We start from the raw sequence: 18576 nt of genomic DNA on the forward strand, positions 1-18576 counted from the left end.
ACAGAGTTAATTCCTTCATTATTCTTAATAAATACAACCCGACTGACAATTCGGCATATAAATTTTAGCGCCATGTTCAGTATTTTACGTGCGCAATGGGGAAAAATGCGCAAAAGTCGGCATTTAATGGAGACGCGCGCCTGATGAGTTGAATTTATTCACAAAAGTGTCATTTCTGGTATGGATGTGCGAGGTAAATGAATTCAGATTCTGGAATAAGGTAAAAGAAATAAATAACACTTCAAACACACTTTTTTTGTAAACTTGTTGCACCAAATACAGCAAGGTTTGAAAGGAGGAGATCAATAATTGGTGTCACTTTTATCAGTTTTCCTGTGCAACAGTGTGAGCAGAAGTATAAGATTCGAAAGGTGCACAAAAAATGAACTAAATAGTCAATCAAGGGTCATTCTAAAAGTCAAATGAACCATTTTCTGCACTTTGGAACTGTGTCCATGTGTGTTTTGTGTTCTCATGTTGTTCCCATAATATGTTATGCCTTATTTTTTCACCATTGCATACAGGTTTACAGTCTGTAAAGCACTCCTTGTTCTGCTTTCTTTGCTCTGTAAACCTGAACATTTCCAGCAAACTAAAACTGAAAGTGCTTCTTTGGTTAAAAAAAAAAAAAAAACCACACAGAAACACTTGAAATGTGTTTCCTCTGGACATCCCCTGGGCCACATCTGTGAGCTCGGCTGTTAAAAGTGTCACATTGTGCTGCATGCGGAGCTCGCCGGGGTCTTTATTTAGCTTTGGCATATCACCACGTCACAAGATCCCAGTCCATATGACTAAGGGCATGATGTGGCTCTATTGTCAGAGCAGTGAAAGGAGCCACTGTCAGGGGGGGACTGGTAATTGGAAGGGGAACTGGTCAAATTTGCTTTGATTGTTCCATCAGGTGTGTGAGAGAGGAGAGAAGAGAGTCTGTGATGTAAAAACACACTGGATGTTGGGGCTTCTCACGTGCCAGAAAACAACAGAAAAGTCAGAATTTGATTTACAGAATCTTGGTCTTTATACTAGAGTTTTAAACAGCTAAAAATATCATTAACCCTCCTGTTGTCTTCATTTATGGGCACCAAAAAATATGTTTCCTTGTCTAAAAAAAAAATCCAAAAAATAATCAAAAAAAATCCCCAAATTTCTGAAAATTTGCAAACCCTTCAGGAAGAAAATTACATAATTCCTTAAAAGTTTCCCTTAAAAGTTTTATTGGAAAAAATCCCCGAAATTTGGCAAGAAAATTCTTATAAATATTTTCAAAAAATGAGTAAAAATCTTCCAAAAAAAATCCTAAAGTGATTACATATATATCAGTAAAACTTCTAATATTTTCTTTAAGAACATTCACATAAAAATCAACCAAAATCCAGCCAGATTCACTGGATTTTGGTTGATTTTTTTCTGAATGTTCTTAAAGAAACATCTTTTTTAACATTTCTTTTTTTCCACCAAAAAATGTTCAAAAATTTTCCAAAAATGTTGAAAATGCGGACATCAGAAGTTTCACTGTAAAAAAATTTTTTTTTCCACATTTTCAAACTTTAAAACGAGTCAGTTTGACCGGCAGGACGACACGAGGGTTAAATGTACCAGATTTTGGCTTTTTTTCTGCCATTCTCGCAACAGAAGTTTAATCATGAATCTACAGGTTGGCCTGAGTTGACTGCAAGACAAACTGCAGCACAGCTCGCTTTGTTCAAAAGATAAAATTGGCAGCAGTAACGTCGTTAACACCACACAGGACGGGAGTGTGTGATTGGTGCACGGCGGCATGGATGTTGTTAAGTGTTATGCAATGGCAGACCTGCCTTCAGTGGCCCGAGTGTCTTCCTTCCTCCCCTCCCTCTGCTTATGCTGCTGACCACACTGGATGGACGGTGCATCAGTCGGTTTCTGTTCCCATTATTCCCACTGAAGTGGCTTCACTTGGTAAGATTTCGCATTTGTGCTGTTCTAAGAGCTACATGTGAAGAGGAAAAGCCTGGTGAGCTTGAGTGTCCAGGGGCAACGATGGGCCAACAGACGTCTGAACCGGCAGACCTGGAGCAGGGGGTGGAGGTGGTGTCGACCATCAGCGGTAAGGAGACGTGAAAGTGGCAGATTTTAGAGTTTGGTTCCTTGTCGAGGAACATTGATTGCATGGATCTCCATCTACACTGTTCGTACATTCAGAACAAGCAAAAAAAAAAGTCTAACATGCCAGTGTTTGTGTGATTGTGTGGTGATAAATTTAGAGAAATAATCATAATGTGATGGTTTTTAGATGTTTAACAGATAGCACTAGTGTAGTTTTCTTGTAACTCTGTTAATGGTGCCACATTTACTATCAGAAGCTCCTGTTTGCGCCTTAATACATAAAAAATCTATTTAAAATAGTTTTTAAAAAAGTACAAGTAGAATTTTTTGAGCTTGGATTCTCAACACTGATGAGAAGTTTTTTTTCCCCTAACTATTAAAAGGTTGAGAGGATATGGTATTTTTGGTGATGTAAAAGATATCTAAAAGCATTTTTTATCTTCAGTAAGAGGCTTTCCATTTCATTTTATTTATTCCATCATATTAAACTTAACCCTGTAAAACCCACTGTTGCAAAAATACAACATCAGTTTTAAGTTTTTTATTATTATTTTCTATTATTGTATATATGTATAATAACATATATGTGTATATATATATATATATATATATATATATGTATAATAACATATATATATATATATATATATATATATATATATATATATATATATATATATATATATATATATATACATATATATATATATTTTTTTCTATATTTGCGTCCTACAGGGTTAAAAATACAATTTGTACCAAAGAAAGCAATCAAATTTTTTCAAGTTTTATTCTATTTATTTGTTTCTTGCTCATTTTTTCTATATTGCTGTTTATATATATATATATATATGTATATGTATATATATATATATATATATATATATATATATATATATATATATATATATATATATATAAAATGTTTCTATTTGTGTCTGTTTGCAGCCCAATTTTGCATTCAGTTTTGCCGTTTGTAGCTGAAATATAAGACGTGTGGCATTAATTTGACAGTCCTCAGTATTCTGCAGAGTACATTTAATAGTGAAGTTACAGTCTGTACCTTCTGCACCATTCAGAAATTCAATACAAGCAAAAAAAAAAAAAAAAAAAAAAAAAAGCTTGGACAAAAAAAACAGAGAATCTATGAATAAGTTTGGCGACATCGTTATAGTATATAGCTGATGTTTGGTTGTGTTTGGATGGTGCCACTTTCACCTGGTTTTTGTTGTTTAATTGGACCGTTTCTCCATCAGATTTGCCACCCAAAAGAAGCTCAACGGGCTACAGTGATGGGGAATTCTTAATGTGATCGCAGCATTTTTTATAATTAGAATACTTTGAAAATGTGTGCAGTCAATGTTTTTCTCTCGGCTCAGTTATTCGTAGTGTAGGAGTGGAAGTGGCTGACATCTGAAGAAGTTGCTGCAATCAGCTGTTTTAAATCCTTCACTCAGGATGTTTAATACAGAACTCATTTAGTGTGCATTTTCTAAATCATTTCCTACTTCTCATTTAAAGAAAAAAATCATGCCAAGTGTCAAGTTGCCATTTAACTTCACCTACAAATGTTAAATATTAAAGCTGCAGAGGGCAGACATCTGGAGAAGAAAACAGCCAAAAACAGCAGAAGTTTCTTCTATCAGCCAAATATGAGCAAACATGCGCACTCCAAACACGAAAAAGTAGTCAAGAGAAAAGTCTACATCAATTTTCTATCTTTAAATTGGACTTAAGCCCTGCATTTAACCTGCTCAGCATCCATGTCTGACTCCCAGTGCTTCATACTGGATTCGCTGCTCTTCCTACTTCTAAGACAAATGCCACCTAAAAGTGATGACAAACATCAAGAGAGGAGCATTTCTCTTACAGAATGTGAAAATATTCTTTGGTGTAGGAAGGCGTCACCTGAATCTGTCAAAAACGATCAAGGTTTGTTCATAAAATTGCCACAGAAAAAAACTGATGCCAACAAATGACACCATCTTCTCTATATTAAGCTTATTTACTGTCACCAACCTTTTTTTTTCAATTAGTTTAATGTGACGCCGTTGCTTGACATAAAGTTGACATGTTGTTGAAATATGTTGCTTTTAAATGCTGCACCGACTGCCTACTGGGTTCACTGCAGGCATAAGCTGCCGTATTAATGGTGGAATCCTATAAAAAGACCTGTGATTGGCCAATATCTGCTGTCACAAGCCACATTTTCACAAAGCCGAGATGATCTAGTTTCCTCTCAGACAATTTGAATCACAATATCCTGAAAAAATAATATGAAATTCGGCCATTCACAGCAAAAAAAACCCCCAAAAAACAACATCCTGCCGTTCTCAGCTTTGTTGAATCCTCGGCGTTTGACTTCATCTGCTGGGAGCAATTTTACAAATTAGCCAGCATCTGCAAACAGCATCTTGTCTCACAAATCATTGTGATTTGAGATTTCATTTGAATTCTACAAAGCATGAATGTTCATGCAGCATTACGCTTCATTTGATTTGTCAAAATAATAACAAACATAGATAAATAGACTCAGAACAACCTCGAAGAGACACAAACAACCTCAAAGAGACACAAAATCTCAAAGAGACACAAAACAATCTCAAAGAGACACGAAACAATGTCAAATAGACACAAAACAGCATCAAAAAGACTCAAAACAATCTTAAAGAGACTCAAAACAGCCTCAGAGACACAAAACAACCTCAGAGACACAAAACAACTTGAAAGAGACACAAAACAACCTCAAAGAGACTCAAAACAGCTTCAAAGAGACTCGAAACAACCTCAAAGAGACACAAAACAACTTCAGAAACTCAAAACAATTTCAGAGACTCAAAACAATCTAAAAGAGACATAAAACAACCACACTTAAAACAACCTCAGAGACACAAAACCTCAAAGAGACACGAAACAATCTCAAAGAGACACAAAACAATATCAAATAGACTCAAAACAGCCTCAAAGGGACTCAAAACATCCTCAAAGAGACACAAAACAATTTCAAAGAGACACAAAACAACCTCAAAGAGACACAAAGGGCTGTTTTTCTGAGCAGTTTTTTGATGACTCCTAGGAGAACATTGCACTGTTTCGCAAATTATTTTGTACGCTGATGAAATTGGTTGATTTCAAACTATATTAACTAACATCCGACGACTTCTATGTGTCTCTCCTTCAGCTCAGTTAGAAAAAATGTAATACACATAACTGATATTGCACTTAACTATAACTAGAATGATGTTTTATGTTTTCATACCTGTTGCACGAATGCTGCTTTGTCTCTCTGCCGGTGACCTTTTTCCTCAAGGTGAAACACGTTGCCGCTGTTGTTTGAAGCACAGTTATAAATAGTACCAGCATGAAGAGATTAAATAATACAGCCTGGTATTATTCAATCCACATGTCCCAGGAGAGATGGAGAATGGGTTTTATCCAAAAAGGAAAAACAGGACAATTTAGTTTATCTGTGGGATTAGTTCTGTAGCCACGTTTGGATTTTTTTCAACCGTAACTCCTCTACTTGATTCACTCATAAATCTAATTGTGCAGAGTGCCACTTAACAAAAAGTGCACGACCACCTTTGAAGTTTAATTCGTGAATGGTTGCCTGATTGTTTGATGATAAATTTAGGGAATGAAAGATAATGTGATAGTTTAAGACAGGTAGAGCAGTGTAGTTTTCATCTTTAATGGTGCCACAAACACAACCAGAAGCTCCGATTTACTCCTTAGTGCATCAAAAATCAACTTTAAAAAGCTGAGAAACTGTAGAAGCTGAGAAAAGCTTGGATTCTCAACAACTTATTGGAGAATGTGAAGCTAAAGATGAGGTGTTTTTTTTTTACTTGTTACTGAAAAGCTGAAGGCGCATTCAGTGACATTTTTGTTGATGTAAAATATTTATACTCGCGTTCAAAAGTTTGGGGTCATCCAGACAATTTCATGTTTTCCATGAAAACTCCCACTTTTCTCCATGTTCTAACATAACTGCACAAGGGTTTTCTAATCATCAATTAGACTTTCAACACCATTAGCTAACACAATGTAGCATTAGAACACAGGAGTGATGGTTGCTGGAAATGTTCCTCTGTACCTCTATGAAGATATTCCATTAAACATTTCCAGCTAGAATAATCATTTACCACATTAACAATGTCTAGACTGTATTTCTGGTTAATTTAATGTTATCTTTATTGAAAAAAAAAACTGCTTTTCTTTTATGAATATGGACATTTCTAAGTGACCCCAAACTTTTGATTGGTAGTATACATTTCCAGCATACTTATTCTAATTTCAACTACTTGCCTAACCCTTTTCCTAGCATCAACCCAAATCTAGCCTTACCTTAAACGTAAAATAAGTCTACACCTTATAATGACTGGATTTGATTTACATTGTGGGGACACTATTCGTCCCCGTAAGGAAGACACATTCATAATGTCACTGTAGACCAAGATGTAGGTCCCCACAACATGAGAAAAGACCTGCACATGCACTAGTACTAAGATATCAGCCCTTCCTTATGCTGCTTTTTGCCAAGTCAAGATTAGAAGTTGACAGAGAGATATTCTGTATTTCTGATTAATGTTTTCTTCATTGAAAAAAAAAATGCTTTTCTTTGACCTCAAACTTTTGAACGGTAGTGTATGTCTCCCCATGTGCTAATTTGGTTGGCTGATTTTGGTTGATTTTTTTTGTGAATGTTCTTAAGAAACATTTGTAACATTTTTTTTCCACCAAAAAATGTTCAGAGATTTCTCAAAAATGTTGAAAATGTGGACATCAGAAGTTTCACTGTGATTTTTTTTTTTTTTTTTTTTTACATTTTCAAACTTTAAAATGGGTCAATTTTGACCCGCAGGACGACACGAGGGTTAATAGTAAAGCTTTAGTGAAAGTTAAAACGAGCCTCATGAGACTTTAGTTTTGGTAACAGCAAACTTACTTCTTGCTTCTTCTTCATGTTCGTACACATAAAACATCCATATATGTGTAATAAATACTTCACTTTTAGCCCCGGTCGGCAGGTCCAGCCTCCAGCTGTGATATAGAACAGACACAAGCACACATATTTGCCAAGTTAGTATAGTTAGCTGTAGGGGGATTTGTGTCACAGCCCGCCCTCCACCCCTTATTTCCTGCGATAAACACGGAGCAGACATGACGCGAGATAAATAATCACACATTCACCAGCAACAAACAGCAGCATAATCGAGGAGGGCGGCTTGAAGAGGTTCCAAACAGGCTCATAGTATGAATCACACTCTATCAAAGCTCTAATGTCTCTGTTGGAGTTGATTCAAGAGGGCCAGGAGGTGTTTTCTGAACTGCTCAACAATCTGTCTGATTCTATCAGTCTGCTGACCCGACAATCACGGAGCCACCGGCCAGCCTGCAGAAGAGGTCAGTGTTAGCCGGGTTGTAAAACAGCAGTTGTAAACTTTAATCTCCTTCTGTTGGCTTGTGTTAGTCTCTTATTATTAACTAGCTGCTGTTCAAAGTGGGGTCCTGGTGTTTAAACCAGTGTGACAGGATGACAGGACAGGATTTCCTATCATCGCAGGGAGATTCCAACCTGCTGTTTTCTCTTTATTCAAACATTATAGAAGAACCTGATTATTTACTTTGCTGCTGATGCTACAGTAGATCCGCGGTGTTGGGAAACCTGTATGAAATGCTGTGCTCAGTCGTGATATTTGAAGTTTGACTGGGAAGGATTTGGCAATTTAAGGATGCAACATTCAGGTTATGCTTAATTTACAACATTCATCTTAAAGAACAAATGGTTTCACCCCAAATGTATGTGAATGACTGCATTGATCACTGCTTTACATTGCTTTAACACACGCCTGTGCTTTGCGGAAGGGCATTTTGTTTGTGGGTACATCTATATCAAATGGCCACTTTCTATGTTGCGGGGATTTCTGTCACAAATGTTTTCAAAGATTTCAGCCGTCAGCCAACTTGTACATCCGTATTTGAAACATTTCTCAGTGAGTCCTGCTTAGATAGCTTGCTTTTAACATGTAAGTGGAAAATAAAGCTTATCAAATAAATATTATAATGGCAGAAATATCAGTTCACATTCATTTTAAAGTAAAACAGTCAACAAATTCACTCAAAATGTTGTAGTATTCTCGTAGGCAGCATCCAGCAGGGGCACTGTAGCAAACACAGCACTCTTTGGAGCATGACCTTAGTAACAGATTAGCTGATGTAGCCCTCGTGAGTGGCTAATTGATAACTTACCTTATGTCTCATTACACCAGCAGGTGAGATGTCTGCTCACTAGCTGGATGGCTGACAGATAAACAGGCAGGCGGGGCACAAAGTCAAAGAACCTCATTAGAAAGGCGAGCAGAGGGGTGTTTGTCATGTCTGGAGGTCTTTGCTGTGGCCGTCAACCTGCACAAAGGAAACAGAATCATAAATCCACCCAGACTAGCAGCCAAGGTGAGTGTTGCCGTAATGTAAAGCGCACTTCTGCTGAGTTGTTTAGAGAAGAATCAGGCACATTTACTCCGTTTGCGCTCTGTGAATGCATCTATTGAGGGCTAGAGTTGAAGAACGAGCTGCATCGCTTGTTGAAAGTTTGTCGCACGGCGCAGCCTGATCAGTGGAAACCAAACAAGTCAGTCAATTGATTTAGGTTTCTGGATAGTTGATGGGAGGTTTATGTGTTTATAGACATCTGACTTGGAGATCCAGCTGATCTATTTGTACTGTTGTGATATGGTGCTATAAAACGTCATAAAAGAAGTTAGTCAAATCAACTTATCTTTTCTAGTTTATTTCATGTAAATATATAAGTTTTGCTAATCTAAGGTAGAATGTCACATTTTTATTTCCTGACAACCTTAGAAACATGAGTTCTTGTAACCTGAGTCGTATGGTTATAAAATAACGAGTTCAATAGATGAACAAATGAGAGTTCGCTCAACTCAATAAATCAAGTTGAAACAAAACAAAACTATCATATCAGCAGACTTCCCACAATGCACTGTTAGAGGCTTAAAACACCCCAGAAGCTCTTGTTTTTTAATATAATTTAGAGAAAACAAACATTGTGGAAACTTGCTGTCTTTTTTAAATAGTTATAGTTGTTTCTTTTCATATTTAATCAAAACATTATTATCCATGAGAAACAGGTAAATACTGAATTAAAACCCACTCAAAGATTTTATCATTTATCTCACTGTAACTGGGAGCAGCGTCACAGATTGTCTTTCTAAACTTGTGCTGGAGCAACTCTGTTTGGACCCATTATTGATCTGACTTCATCTTAATATCTTTAGTTCTTTAGTTGGATTAGTGTAACTTGGCTAGTTTTACAAAAGATTCTGAGCTAATTAGCCAGCCAAACTGCAGTTACTCACATTTTTAAGGCAGAAATGGAACTTGTGTTTCTAATCTGACGATTTACAGTGTGAGAGTTTTTCTCTACATCAGATGTTGTCGTCTTCCCTAAAGCAACATAATGTCAGCTAACAAACTGTCTGGTAAAAGGCAAACCGCAAAATCAGTGTAATCTTTCAAACACAAACAACCGTGAGTGTTTGTGAAGTTGTTATAATATGATCTTAACATAGATTAGAAACTTGCCCCAGTTTCACAAAGCAGCTCTGAGCTGACAGTCTGACTGGTCTATGGTTACTCTGATTTAGGTAGCATCTATGTGGCCATGTTTTAAACCAGTGGCAGCAAAGATACAAGACCTTACAGTCATGAAAAAAATTGATTAGACCACCCTTGTTTTCTTTAAGTTCGTGTTCATTTTAATGCCTGGTACCACTAAGGGTACATTTGGTTGGATAAATATAATGATAACAACAAAAATAGCTCATAAGAGTTTCATTTCAGAGCTGATATCAGACATTTTCCATGGTTTTCTTGATAAGAACCAAAATCTTTTCAGTTCTTCCATCAGTAGCTATAGCATTGTACCTCCAAAAACAGCTTTTAGGATTCCATGTTTTCTTTTCTGTCTGTTTTAGTCCCATGATCCACACAGGAGTTAGTACTGATTCATAACCATAGTTTCTGATGACTGCAGTCATGCGTCTTGGATGTTCTCCACCAGCTTCTGATCACAGCAGCCCATTCCTGTTGCACTAATTCTAACTAATTTGCTTTGTTTTGGGGCTTGTGGTTCTCCAATTTGTGTTTGATGATTTTCCACAGGTTTTCAGTTGGATTTAGATCTGGTGATTGAGCAGCCAAGGCATGGTTCTAATGTTCTGGTTCTCCATCCAGGCTTTAACTCTAGGTCTTTGCATGTACAGTGCTGCTTATGACATGAAATTACCTCTTATATACACTGGGAATACAATTAAGTTTAAGCATGTCAAATAAGACATAAAGTATTATGGAATCAGCTGCATTTTTGGTCATTTTCGTTGTATTCTTCAGGTAATATACCTTTAGTGGTACAAGAAATTGAAAAATACAAGGGTGGTCTAATATTTTTTTTTCCGTGACTGTATTATCAAATCCTGAATGTGGATTATTTTCAAGGTAAGGGCAAACTGTGGGAGGTATTTCAGTTTCAGATGCAAGCATGCACGTTTTCCCAGCAGAAGGGAGGGGCGGAGGAAACAGGAGTGGTGTAATCACTCAAGAAATGTCAGGTGTGTAAGTGTGCACAAGAGGCAGGCAGGCAGGCAGGCAGGCAGGGAAGTAGGGAGGGTTTGGAAATCCAGATGAGGAGAGCAGGAGGAGGCAGGCGATATTTCCATCTCTACCTGTGGAGATGGAGGTGGTCAGAGAGGAAGAGGACAACGGACAGACAGATGGGATGAAGGAATGCACAGGAAATGAGGAACATGGAGGGGAGAGGTTTGTTTGTATCCCACTGGAAGAGATGGAGAGCTTCTACAGATACAACCGCTGCTGTCTGCAGATGTACAGTGAGTTTAGGCATTCATTCATTTATTTAGAAATATTCTCCCAAAGTCCATTTTGAACTGTGCTTTCACTTGTACATTAAATTTTCAAAGATAATGCAATTTTTCTATAATGTGCACAATCTAAGGATGCAGTAAAGCCAATGTGGTACATTGGAAGTGATTTAAGTTAAACGAGGAATGTGAAATACACAAATGAACACAAATGACTGCTGTTGTCTGGGAAATGTTCCATTTTCTGTTAGCTTCAACAGCCACATGATGATCACATGGTATTGTCCATTATATTAGCCTCGGAGCCTAAAAATATTTTTTGCTGAGCTTTCTTTTCTCTCTTTCTGAAAAGCTGAGTCATGATAGTGGGAATTTCTGTCTTCCTAACACATTGTTTTTGCATTAAATAACAACTATTCCCATCAGGTTGCAGGCAGTTTCTACATTTTGAATCCTCCAGAACTACTTTTGTCGACTTTTGCGCATGTTTTAAGAAACCCTAAACTCATAAATTCAACTTTTACAAACTTTCTCCACTCTGCTCTCATGTCTCCTCAAGAGCACATGACTGTGAAAACTAATAAAATATAAACGCAATGCAATTTTGCATTCATTGGCGGGGGTAATTGTACGTGAACTTAGCTTGGCCCTCCTCTGAGTTTGGAACAACTGTGTGTTATCCACATCTTTCCAGCTGTTTGAGCCACTTCTGTCCCATAAACTGGAGTACTGCTCGGTACAAATAATATTTCTCTTTAATTTAGTTCATAATTCACTCTTAGTTGTGCCGTAAATCTTTGCTCGTTCTCCATGCATATAACCAGAAATTGGATCTGGTGGAAAATGAGTCATGCTGCAGTTTAATCTTCCCTGTGGGCCTCCACTAGAGACCAAAGTACATGCGGGGAAAAGAGTATTACACTATATACTACTACATCCTTATTTACTCAAGGGGTGGTTCGGTGAAAGTTGGTATTATTACCTGACAGACTGTGAGTGGAGACGAGGTGTGTGTCTGCAGTAACAGCAGTATTTGTCTGCTATCGATCACGTGGACTGCAGGGTGTCTGTGTGGGAGCTGAGCAGCGTTGGCTTGATGAATCTTAGATCTGGCTGCCTGTCAGTGATGGTTCAGGTCTATTCTGGTCCACTTCCTGCGGGCTTTGTTCTGTATTTAGAGACGGTGGGTGTATTTTTAGCACAAAGACCTGTTCTGGAGATGCTGTGTCACATCTGTAGATGTTAATTTCCTTTCATATTTCTATGCCTCGTGGATTTTGGAATGTAAAAAGTTGATGCACAGACATAGGATGTCAGATTTTTACATTTTTTAGATCGAAATTTAAAACTGCTGAGCAGCATGTCCTGTTATTTTGTTATATTTTTAATTAAATCTATGGGTCATTCCACAACTAGAGGACATTTTACATCAAACCCACCAAATTGAATCTCAAATAAAACAGTTAAAATGAAATTTAACTCTAATTTTTCTGTTATTATTTTTTCATTAATGTCTCTAGTAATTGTGTTTTTTTTTAATCATCATAATATTTTAAACAGTAACTATTATACATGTGTCCCACAACAACCCTGTCAGAATAACCGTTTTAGCTGGTAGAAGAAGAAGAATACAGTGAATCACATGAAACGCTGGAATTAACATCATCAAACCGTTTCCCAAAAGAATGTGTAGAGCAAAGCTATGTCCTCTCTTCTATTTTTCATATTTTCATCCCATTGCCAGCCTTAATTGAATGTCTCACTCTACCTCATATTATCAGGATCAGACTAATTCTTTGGACTGTTTTCCATCAGTCAGTTTGTCCTCTTGGTCAGCAGTAACAGCAGCTAAATATCTAGCTTCTACTGCTGAGAAAAAGATCACATTAGCATGGATTAGCAACCCTGTTACTGTGATTAGAGTAGGGTTAGCAAACAACACAGAAAACATGGAATAAAAATGCTACCATTGATGTGGAAGCTGAGCCAATCAATACCTATTATTGATGAATATGGAGCAGAAAACTGTAAAAGAGAAGGTCTATTTTTCAAAAATTTTGAAGCCCAAATGTCCTCCAATTCTGGAATGACCCACATACATTCTTATGAGATTGTACATTCTCTTACGTTACACAACGATATTTAGTGTTTAGTCATTTGTGATAATATAAATCATGCCACACTAGCAAAACATCCGTTTTTTAAGGGTCAGCTGTCTTCCTTGTAATATCCTGTGGTGTTTCCCTGAATCCATCGTGACAAACTTCTGTCTTCCCACTAAGTGTCAAATCTTCCTCTTTCATGAGAAATCTTGTGCTATGTCAGTCCTTTCCCATTTTCTGAAGAAAGTCCCATTATATTCCCCCTGTCATCTCATTAACCAGGGACAGGAGTTGAAAATTAGCTCAATGCTACACACTCTATATGTAATGCATCAGTTCTATGCGTTCTATGATAACTGCATGGTCCCTGATCAAATAAATGAATAAATAAATAAAATAAAATTAGGTGTTGGCTCATTTGGCTTGTTTGGAATTGATTCAACTGTTGACTATTTCACATTCTGCTTTTCCTTTCGTTGTCCTCCCGGTTTCTTAAATAGGTTCCAGTGTTTAAGTTGAGTTCAGTGAGGCATTTTCTGATGTACAAAGAGAGACATAGGTTTCACTAATGCAGTTTAACTTCGAGCAGGTGGAAAACATAGTCCTCTACAAGGCCCTGTGTTATCATTTAAAAGTAAGTGATCCAGATCTGCACCAAGTTTCATGAAAACTGGTATTTTTTGGGTAATCCTGCTTTACAGACAGACAAATGCTCTAACAGACAAATAATTCCCTAAGTCTTAAGTCTCGAGATGCAGAGCTGCAGAGACAAGATACAGTAGAAACCAGTTCCATTACACCCTGAGTTCAACCCATTCCTGGCAGTTAAAGGAGAGTAAAAGGGGTTAAAACTACTCGCAGGATGATTTCAGATGGTGTGAAAGTAAAATCAGTTGAACAGCTGTCTCTTTTAAAGGCTGTCTTTAGCACCACTCTACATAATGTTTTTATTGGCTATTTTATGCCTTTAATTTGACAGTTGACTGTAGATAGATGGAGGCAGATGGCTGCTCTACCTGAGCCTGGTTGTCACCAAGTCCTTTCTAAAAGGGAATCACTGAATTTGTTGTATTTTTCTCTATAACATAAGTACAGTGCAATGAGCTGACGTATGTTGTCAGTTGGTGCTATATATATTTACACTACCATTCAAAAGTTTGGGGTCACTTAGAAATGTCCTTATTTATGAAAGAAAAGCAGTATTTTTCAAGAAAGATAACGTGAAATGAATGATAAATCCAGTGTAGACATTGTTAATGTGATAAATGACTATTGTAGCTGGAAATGTTTAATGGAATATCTCCATAGGGGTACAGAGGAACATTTCCAGCAACCATCACTCCTGTGTTCTAATGCTACATTGTGTTAGCTAATGGTGTTGAAAGGCTCATTGATGATTAGAAAACCCTTGTGCAGTTATGTTAGCACATGGATAAAAGTGTGAAGTTTCATGGAAAACATGAAATTGTCTGGGTGACCTCAGACTTTTGACTGGTAGTGTGTATATATATTAAATTATTTCTGAATGTAAACAACCATCTTTGGCCTCCACTAGAGTTGCAATCACACAATAAGAAGCCATTTCTACTTTAACGCAGCGTCTTTTCATACAGCTTTATTAGAGAATCATGAGCCGGATCTGTGCTTTTATTGTTGACCCTCCTTAGACACACATTTATCAGCTGCGATGCCCACAGAACATCCTGGCAGTATTGAATTTGTTTTATTGGGTTTTACTCGAACATGTGGGATTAATGGCCGACTGTCAACAAGGTCTTGGCATGGAGTTAAAGAAAAGCTAACGAAGGCTGCTTCTTAAAAAACAGTAAAAATTGGCTTGAGTTCAATTGATTACTGTTTGATTGGCTGTAATGATACTAGTATTTGAGTTAGCTCAACATCATGATCAGATCAGGTCAGCTTCTGGTTGCATTCAGAGATGATATGTTTAGCAGAAGTTCCTGTTGTTCACATCTCTGCATTGCAGCTGATGAATAATAATCATAACAGAAGCCATGGTCAGATTTTACCACATCATACAGGGAGGATCCTGCCTTCAATGGGTTCTCTTTCTGCACTGCAAAAACTCAAAATCTTACCAAGTCTGTTTGTCTTATTTTTAGTCTAAATGTCTCCCACTGAATTCAAGATAAATTCACTTAACAAATGACATTTCAGCAGATGGAGGGACTTGTTTTAAGACAATGCATCTTAAATATCTTGTTAAGTCAAACAATCTTGAAATTATCTTGCTTTGAGTTGAATTTTACAAGAAAACTCAAAATAAGTTTTACCCTCTCATCGTCCTGCAGGTCAAATTGACCCGTTTTACAGTTTGAAAATGTGGGAGAAAAAAAAATAAAAATTTCACAGTGAAACTTCTGATGTCCACATTTTCAGGAAAATTTTCAACATGTTTTGTTGGAAAAAAAGAAATGTTAAAAACGTTTCTTAAGAACACTGACAAAAAAAATCAACAAAATCCAGCAAAAATCTCTGGATTTTGGTAGATTTTTTTGTGAATATTCTTAAAGAAAATATCAGAAGTTTCACTGATATATATGTAATCACTTTAGATATTTTTAGGATTTTTTAGGAAAATTTTTGAAAATATTTACAAGAATTTCCTTGTCATTTTTTTTAAAATAAAACTTTTGAGGGAAACTTTTAAGGAATTATTGGAATTTTTCTTCCTGAAGGTTTTGCAAATTTTCAGAAATTGGGGGAATTTTTTTTGCTGATTTTTGGATTTTTTCAGACAAGGAAACAATATTTTTTGGTGCCCATAAATGAAGACAGCAGGAAGGTTAATACATCTCAAATTAGGAGGTTACATGAAGGCAAAAATCTATTTTTGAGTGAAATACTGCTATTTTTTTTTAGCATATCTGGCTTATTTTAAGACACCTAAGCTTGACAATCCTGGTAAAATAGAGCTTCAAATAAGTTTTCCCAGCTAATTTTAAGATCTCACTATTCTAAATATCAGATCTTATTTCAAGAAATCTTACCAAGCCATTTTTCACTTGTTCTATTGGCAGATTTTTTTCACTTATTTCAAGGTAAAAATTCTTGTTTTGAGAGGGGCATTTTTTCCTGTGTGACTACTTTAAACTACCAAACCCAGCTTTAACTGACAGCGACAGGCTTCTTTTGACGTTTCTGCTCACTGCTCATGCTGATAAATAAGAGAGAGGAAACAGCCTTTAACCAGCTCTACAGGCTGCTTTCCGTCAAGCGTATTTGACGTTTAACTTGTCAAATATGTGAAGAAGGCAACAGGAAATTGCTGTAATGACTTTCTGCTACTGTAGCCTCTCATCTATAAACTGTGATTTACTGTAAGAGTGGGGCAGAAAGAAGAGTCTGGATATTTAATGTTGGATGAAGATGCCTTCAAATGACTTCTGAATTTTCATTATTTCTCAAAATTGATGTGACTTTTCTGCTTGTTTTTCCTTTCAGTTGTGCTATTGTCACGTTTTATCACTCATTCACTGATCCTTGCAGACAAAGCAAGGACTAGTTCTATCATTTAAAGTCACAAATACGAGGCAGTAAAGTGCCCATAATGTTCTCCAGTCAAGCCGTCCACGTGTTCACACCTTTTTGTTCCCCTACTTCTCCCCCGCTGCTTGTTTCGGCCCATGACTCATTTCTCAATTGGTGTCTTCCTGTTTACGCTCCAGCCGCCCAATAGTGTTTGATCCCAGAGCGGAAGGAGTCGATAGTGTCTGAAATGTGTAATTCAGCTGTAAGTTAGTCTAGCGGCAGTCTGCACCACATCCCTCACACACAAAGACACAAACAGGTCTCCTCTACATCCCTCAAGTCTGCTCTGCATCCCATGTAAACACACACAGATGTCTGAGCGTCGTTAAATATTTCTATCACAGAGTTGATTTTAGAGGCATGGGTCGTTATTGTCCAAAACAAATTCATGTCTTCATCTTGTGTAGCTTTCTGGAGCCTTTTCCAGCATTTGAAGTTAACAAAAAAGTCCTAAAAATAACCTGAAGTAACATTTAATTTGAGCTGCTGCAGTATAACGACCCTTTCAAAAGAGAAACTTAAAACTCGTGATTGGAAAGTTCATCATGTGTTGATTTTAGAGGTTGAGAGAGTTTCTGAAATGAGACTGAAGTATAAGCAAATGACCTGGGATCATCAGTCGTGTTAGTTCCTTACACATATGCCTTGACTTTCACACAATTTCTACATCAGCATCAGTCCAAAATGAAAACTGATGGAGCCTGTCAGTGTATAAGTTCACAGTGTTGTTTGGAAATGATATATAAAATTACATGAGGCATGTTTCACACACAGTGGTAGAGGAAGTTTCTGGACACCCATACATTTATGAAATATCGCATTAAGAATCTCTCTTAGGTCTTCAAGTGCAATTTCAAATCCCAGCCATAATACTAAAAAAATCCTTAAAAAATGCCATTAAAAACTTAAAATTTTTGGTTCCATTGAAAAAAGAAATTTTGTGTATTGGTTCTTTTTGGTAGAATTTAGTTGTGTTAGTATTTCTTGTAAACAATAAACCAAAAAAAACATCATTTGTATTTGTGTCTGTTTAATTCAGCCACAAAAAAGATTTTTCCCAAAATATTTTATAATAAATTTGAGATTGTGTAAAATTTTAAGGGTGTCTGAAACTTTTTTCCACCCCTGTATTATATTAATTGAAGTAGCTTTTATCATTTTCTAGTGAATGTGTACATTTGAAATATACATAAGATGTTAATTCCACTACAAGGGAGATCTGACCTGAAAAATACGTGCATAGATCTGCTAAAATGAGCTGGAATATATCAGCAAATATCCATTATATACACTACCAGTCGAAAGTTTGGACACAAATCTCATTCAGTGGTTTTAATTTTATTATTCTATACAGTGTAGATTAATACTGAAGACATCAAAACTATAAAATAATGCATATGGAATTATGTTGCAAACAAAAAAGTGTTCATCTTCAGTATTAATCCACAATGTAGAAAAAAATATAAATAAAAAGCACTGAATGAGAAGATGTGTCCAAACTTTTGACTGGTAGTGTATATATATATATATATATATATATATATATATATATATATATATATATATATATATATATATATATATATATATATATATATATATGCATCCTCTGTTCTACATTGTCAGTGATGCAAATGTAAGAAATGATTGTTTACAGCAAATCATTAAAATATTGATTAATAGAATATAGTTTATTTTGAATATATCTACAATAAATATCACCACCCACCCCCTATGACCTCAATAATAAACATAAAGTAAATTGATCTTCTTTCAGACAATAAACTGAAAATGAGTATGCTTGAGTATGATTTTTAGCAGTGCTGTTGTGTTGAGTCTCACAAATGTACCTAAGAAAGTGGCTGTAAAAGTATTTCTAATAAATGCTTTGACGTTTCACAAAAGGAAGCGTTATTTAAATTCATTTCATTTCCACTGAT

At 36.3% G+C, this 18576-nt stretch overlaps 2 protein-coding genes across 9 annotated transcripts in view; one reads left to right on the forward strand and one right to left on the reverse strand.

Moving 5' to 3' along the window:
- The first annotated feature begins 1926 nt into the window (after window positions 1-1926).
- mcf2la (mcf.2 cell line derived transforming sequence-like a) overlaps window positions 1927-18576 on the forward strand; it is a 70969-nt gene continuing 54319 nt past the window's right edge. For 2 of the 7 annotated variants that reach the window (XM_055008237.1, XM_055008239.1), the window contains exon 1: window positions 1928-2086. In XM_055008237.1, coding sequence (XP_054864212.1) covers window positions 2020-2086 — 67 coding nt within the window. In that variant the 5' untranslated portion in view covers window positions 1928-2019. Of the gene's footprint in view, window positions 2087-7310; window positions 7489-8397; window positions 8539-10819; window positions 10992-18576 lie in introns of those variants that run through there. The other 5 variants (XR_008600730.1, XM_055008243.1, XM_055008241.1 and 2 more) reach the window with 5 other exon arrangements.
- The window catches only part of cdadc1 (cytidine and dCMP deaminase domain containing 1), a 102111-nt gene continuing 90444 nt past the window's right edge, over window positions 6910-18576 (reverse strand). For both annotated transcript variants that reach the window (XM_055008252.1, XM_055008251.1), the window contains 2 exons: window positions 8335-8490; window positions 6910-7125 (listed from right to left, as the gene is read on the reverse strand). The gene's annotated coding sequence lies outside the window, so the exon portion shown is untranslated. The remainder of the gene's footprint in view (window positions 7126-8334; window positions 8491-18576) is intronic.

Source organism: Amphiprion ocellaris, chromosome 24, assembly GCF_022539595.1.
Source record: "Amphiprion ocellaris isolate individual 3 ecotype Okinawa chromosome 24, ASM2253959v1, whole genome shotgun sequence".
Taxonomy (NCBI): Eukaryota; Metazoa; Chordata; class Actinopteri; family Pomacentridae; genus Amphiprion; species Amphiprion ocellaris.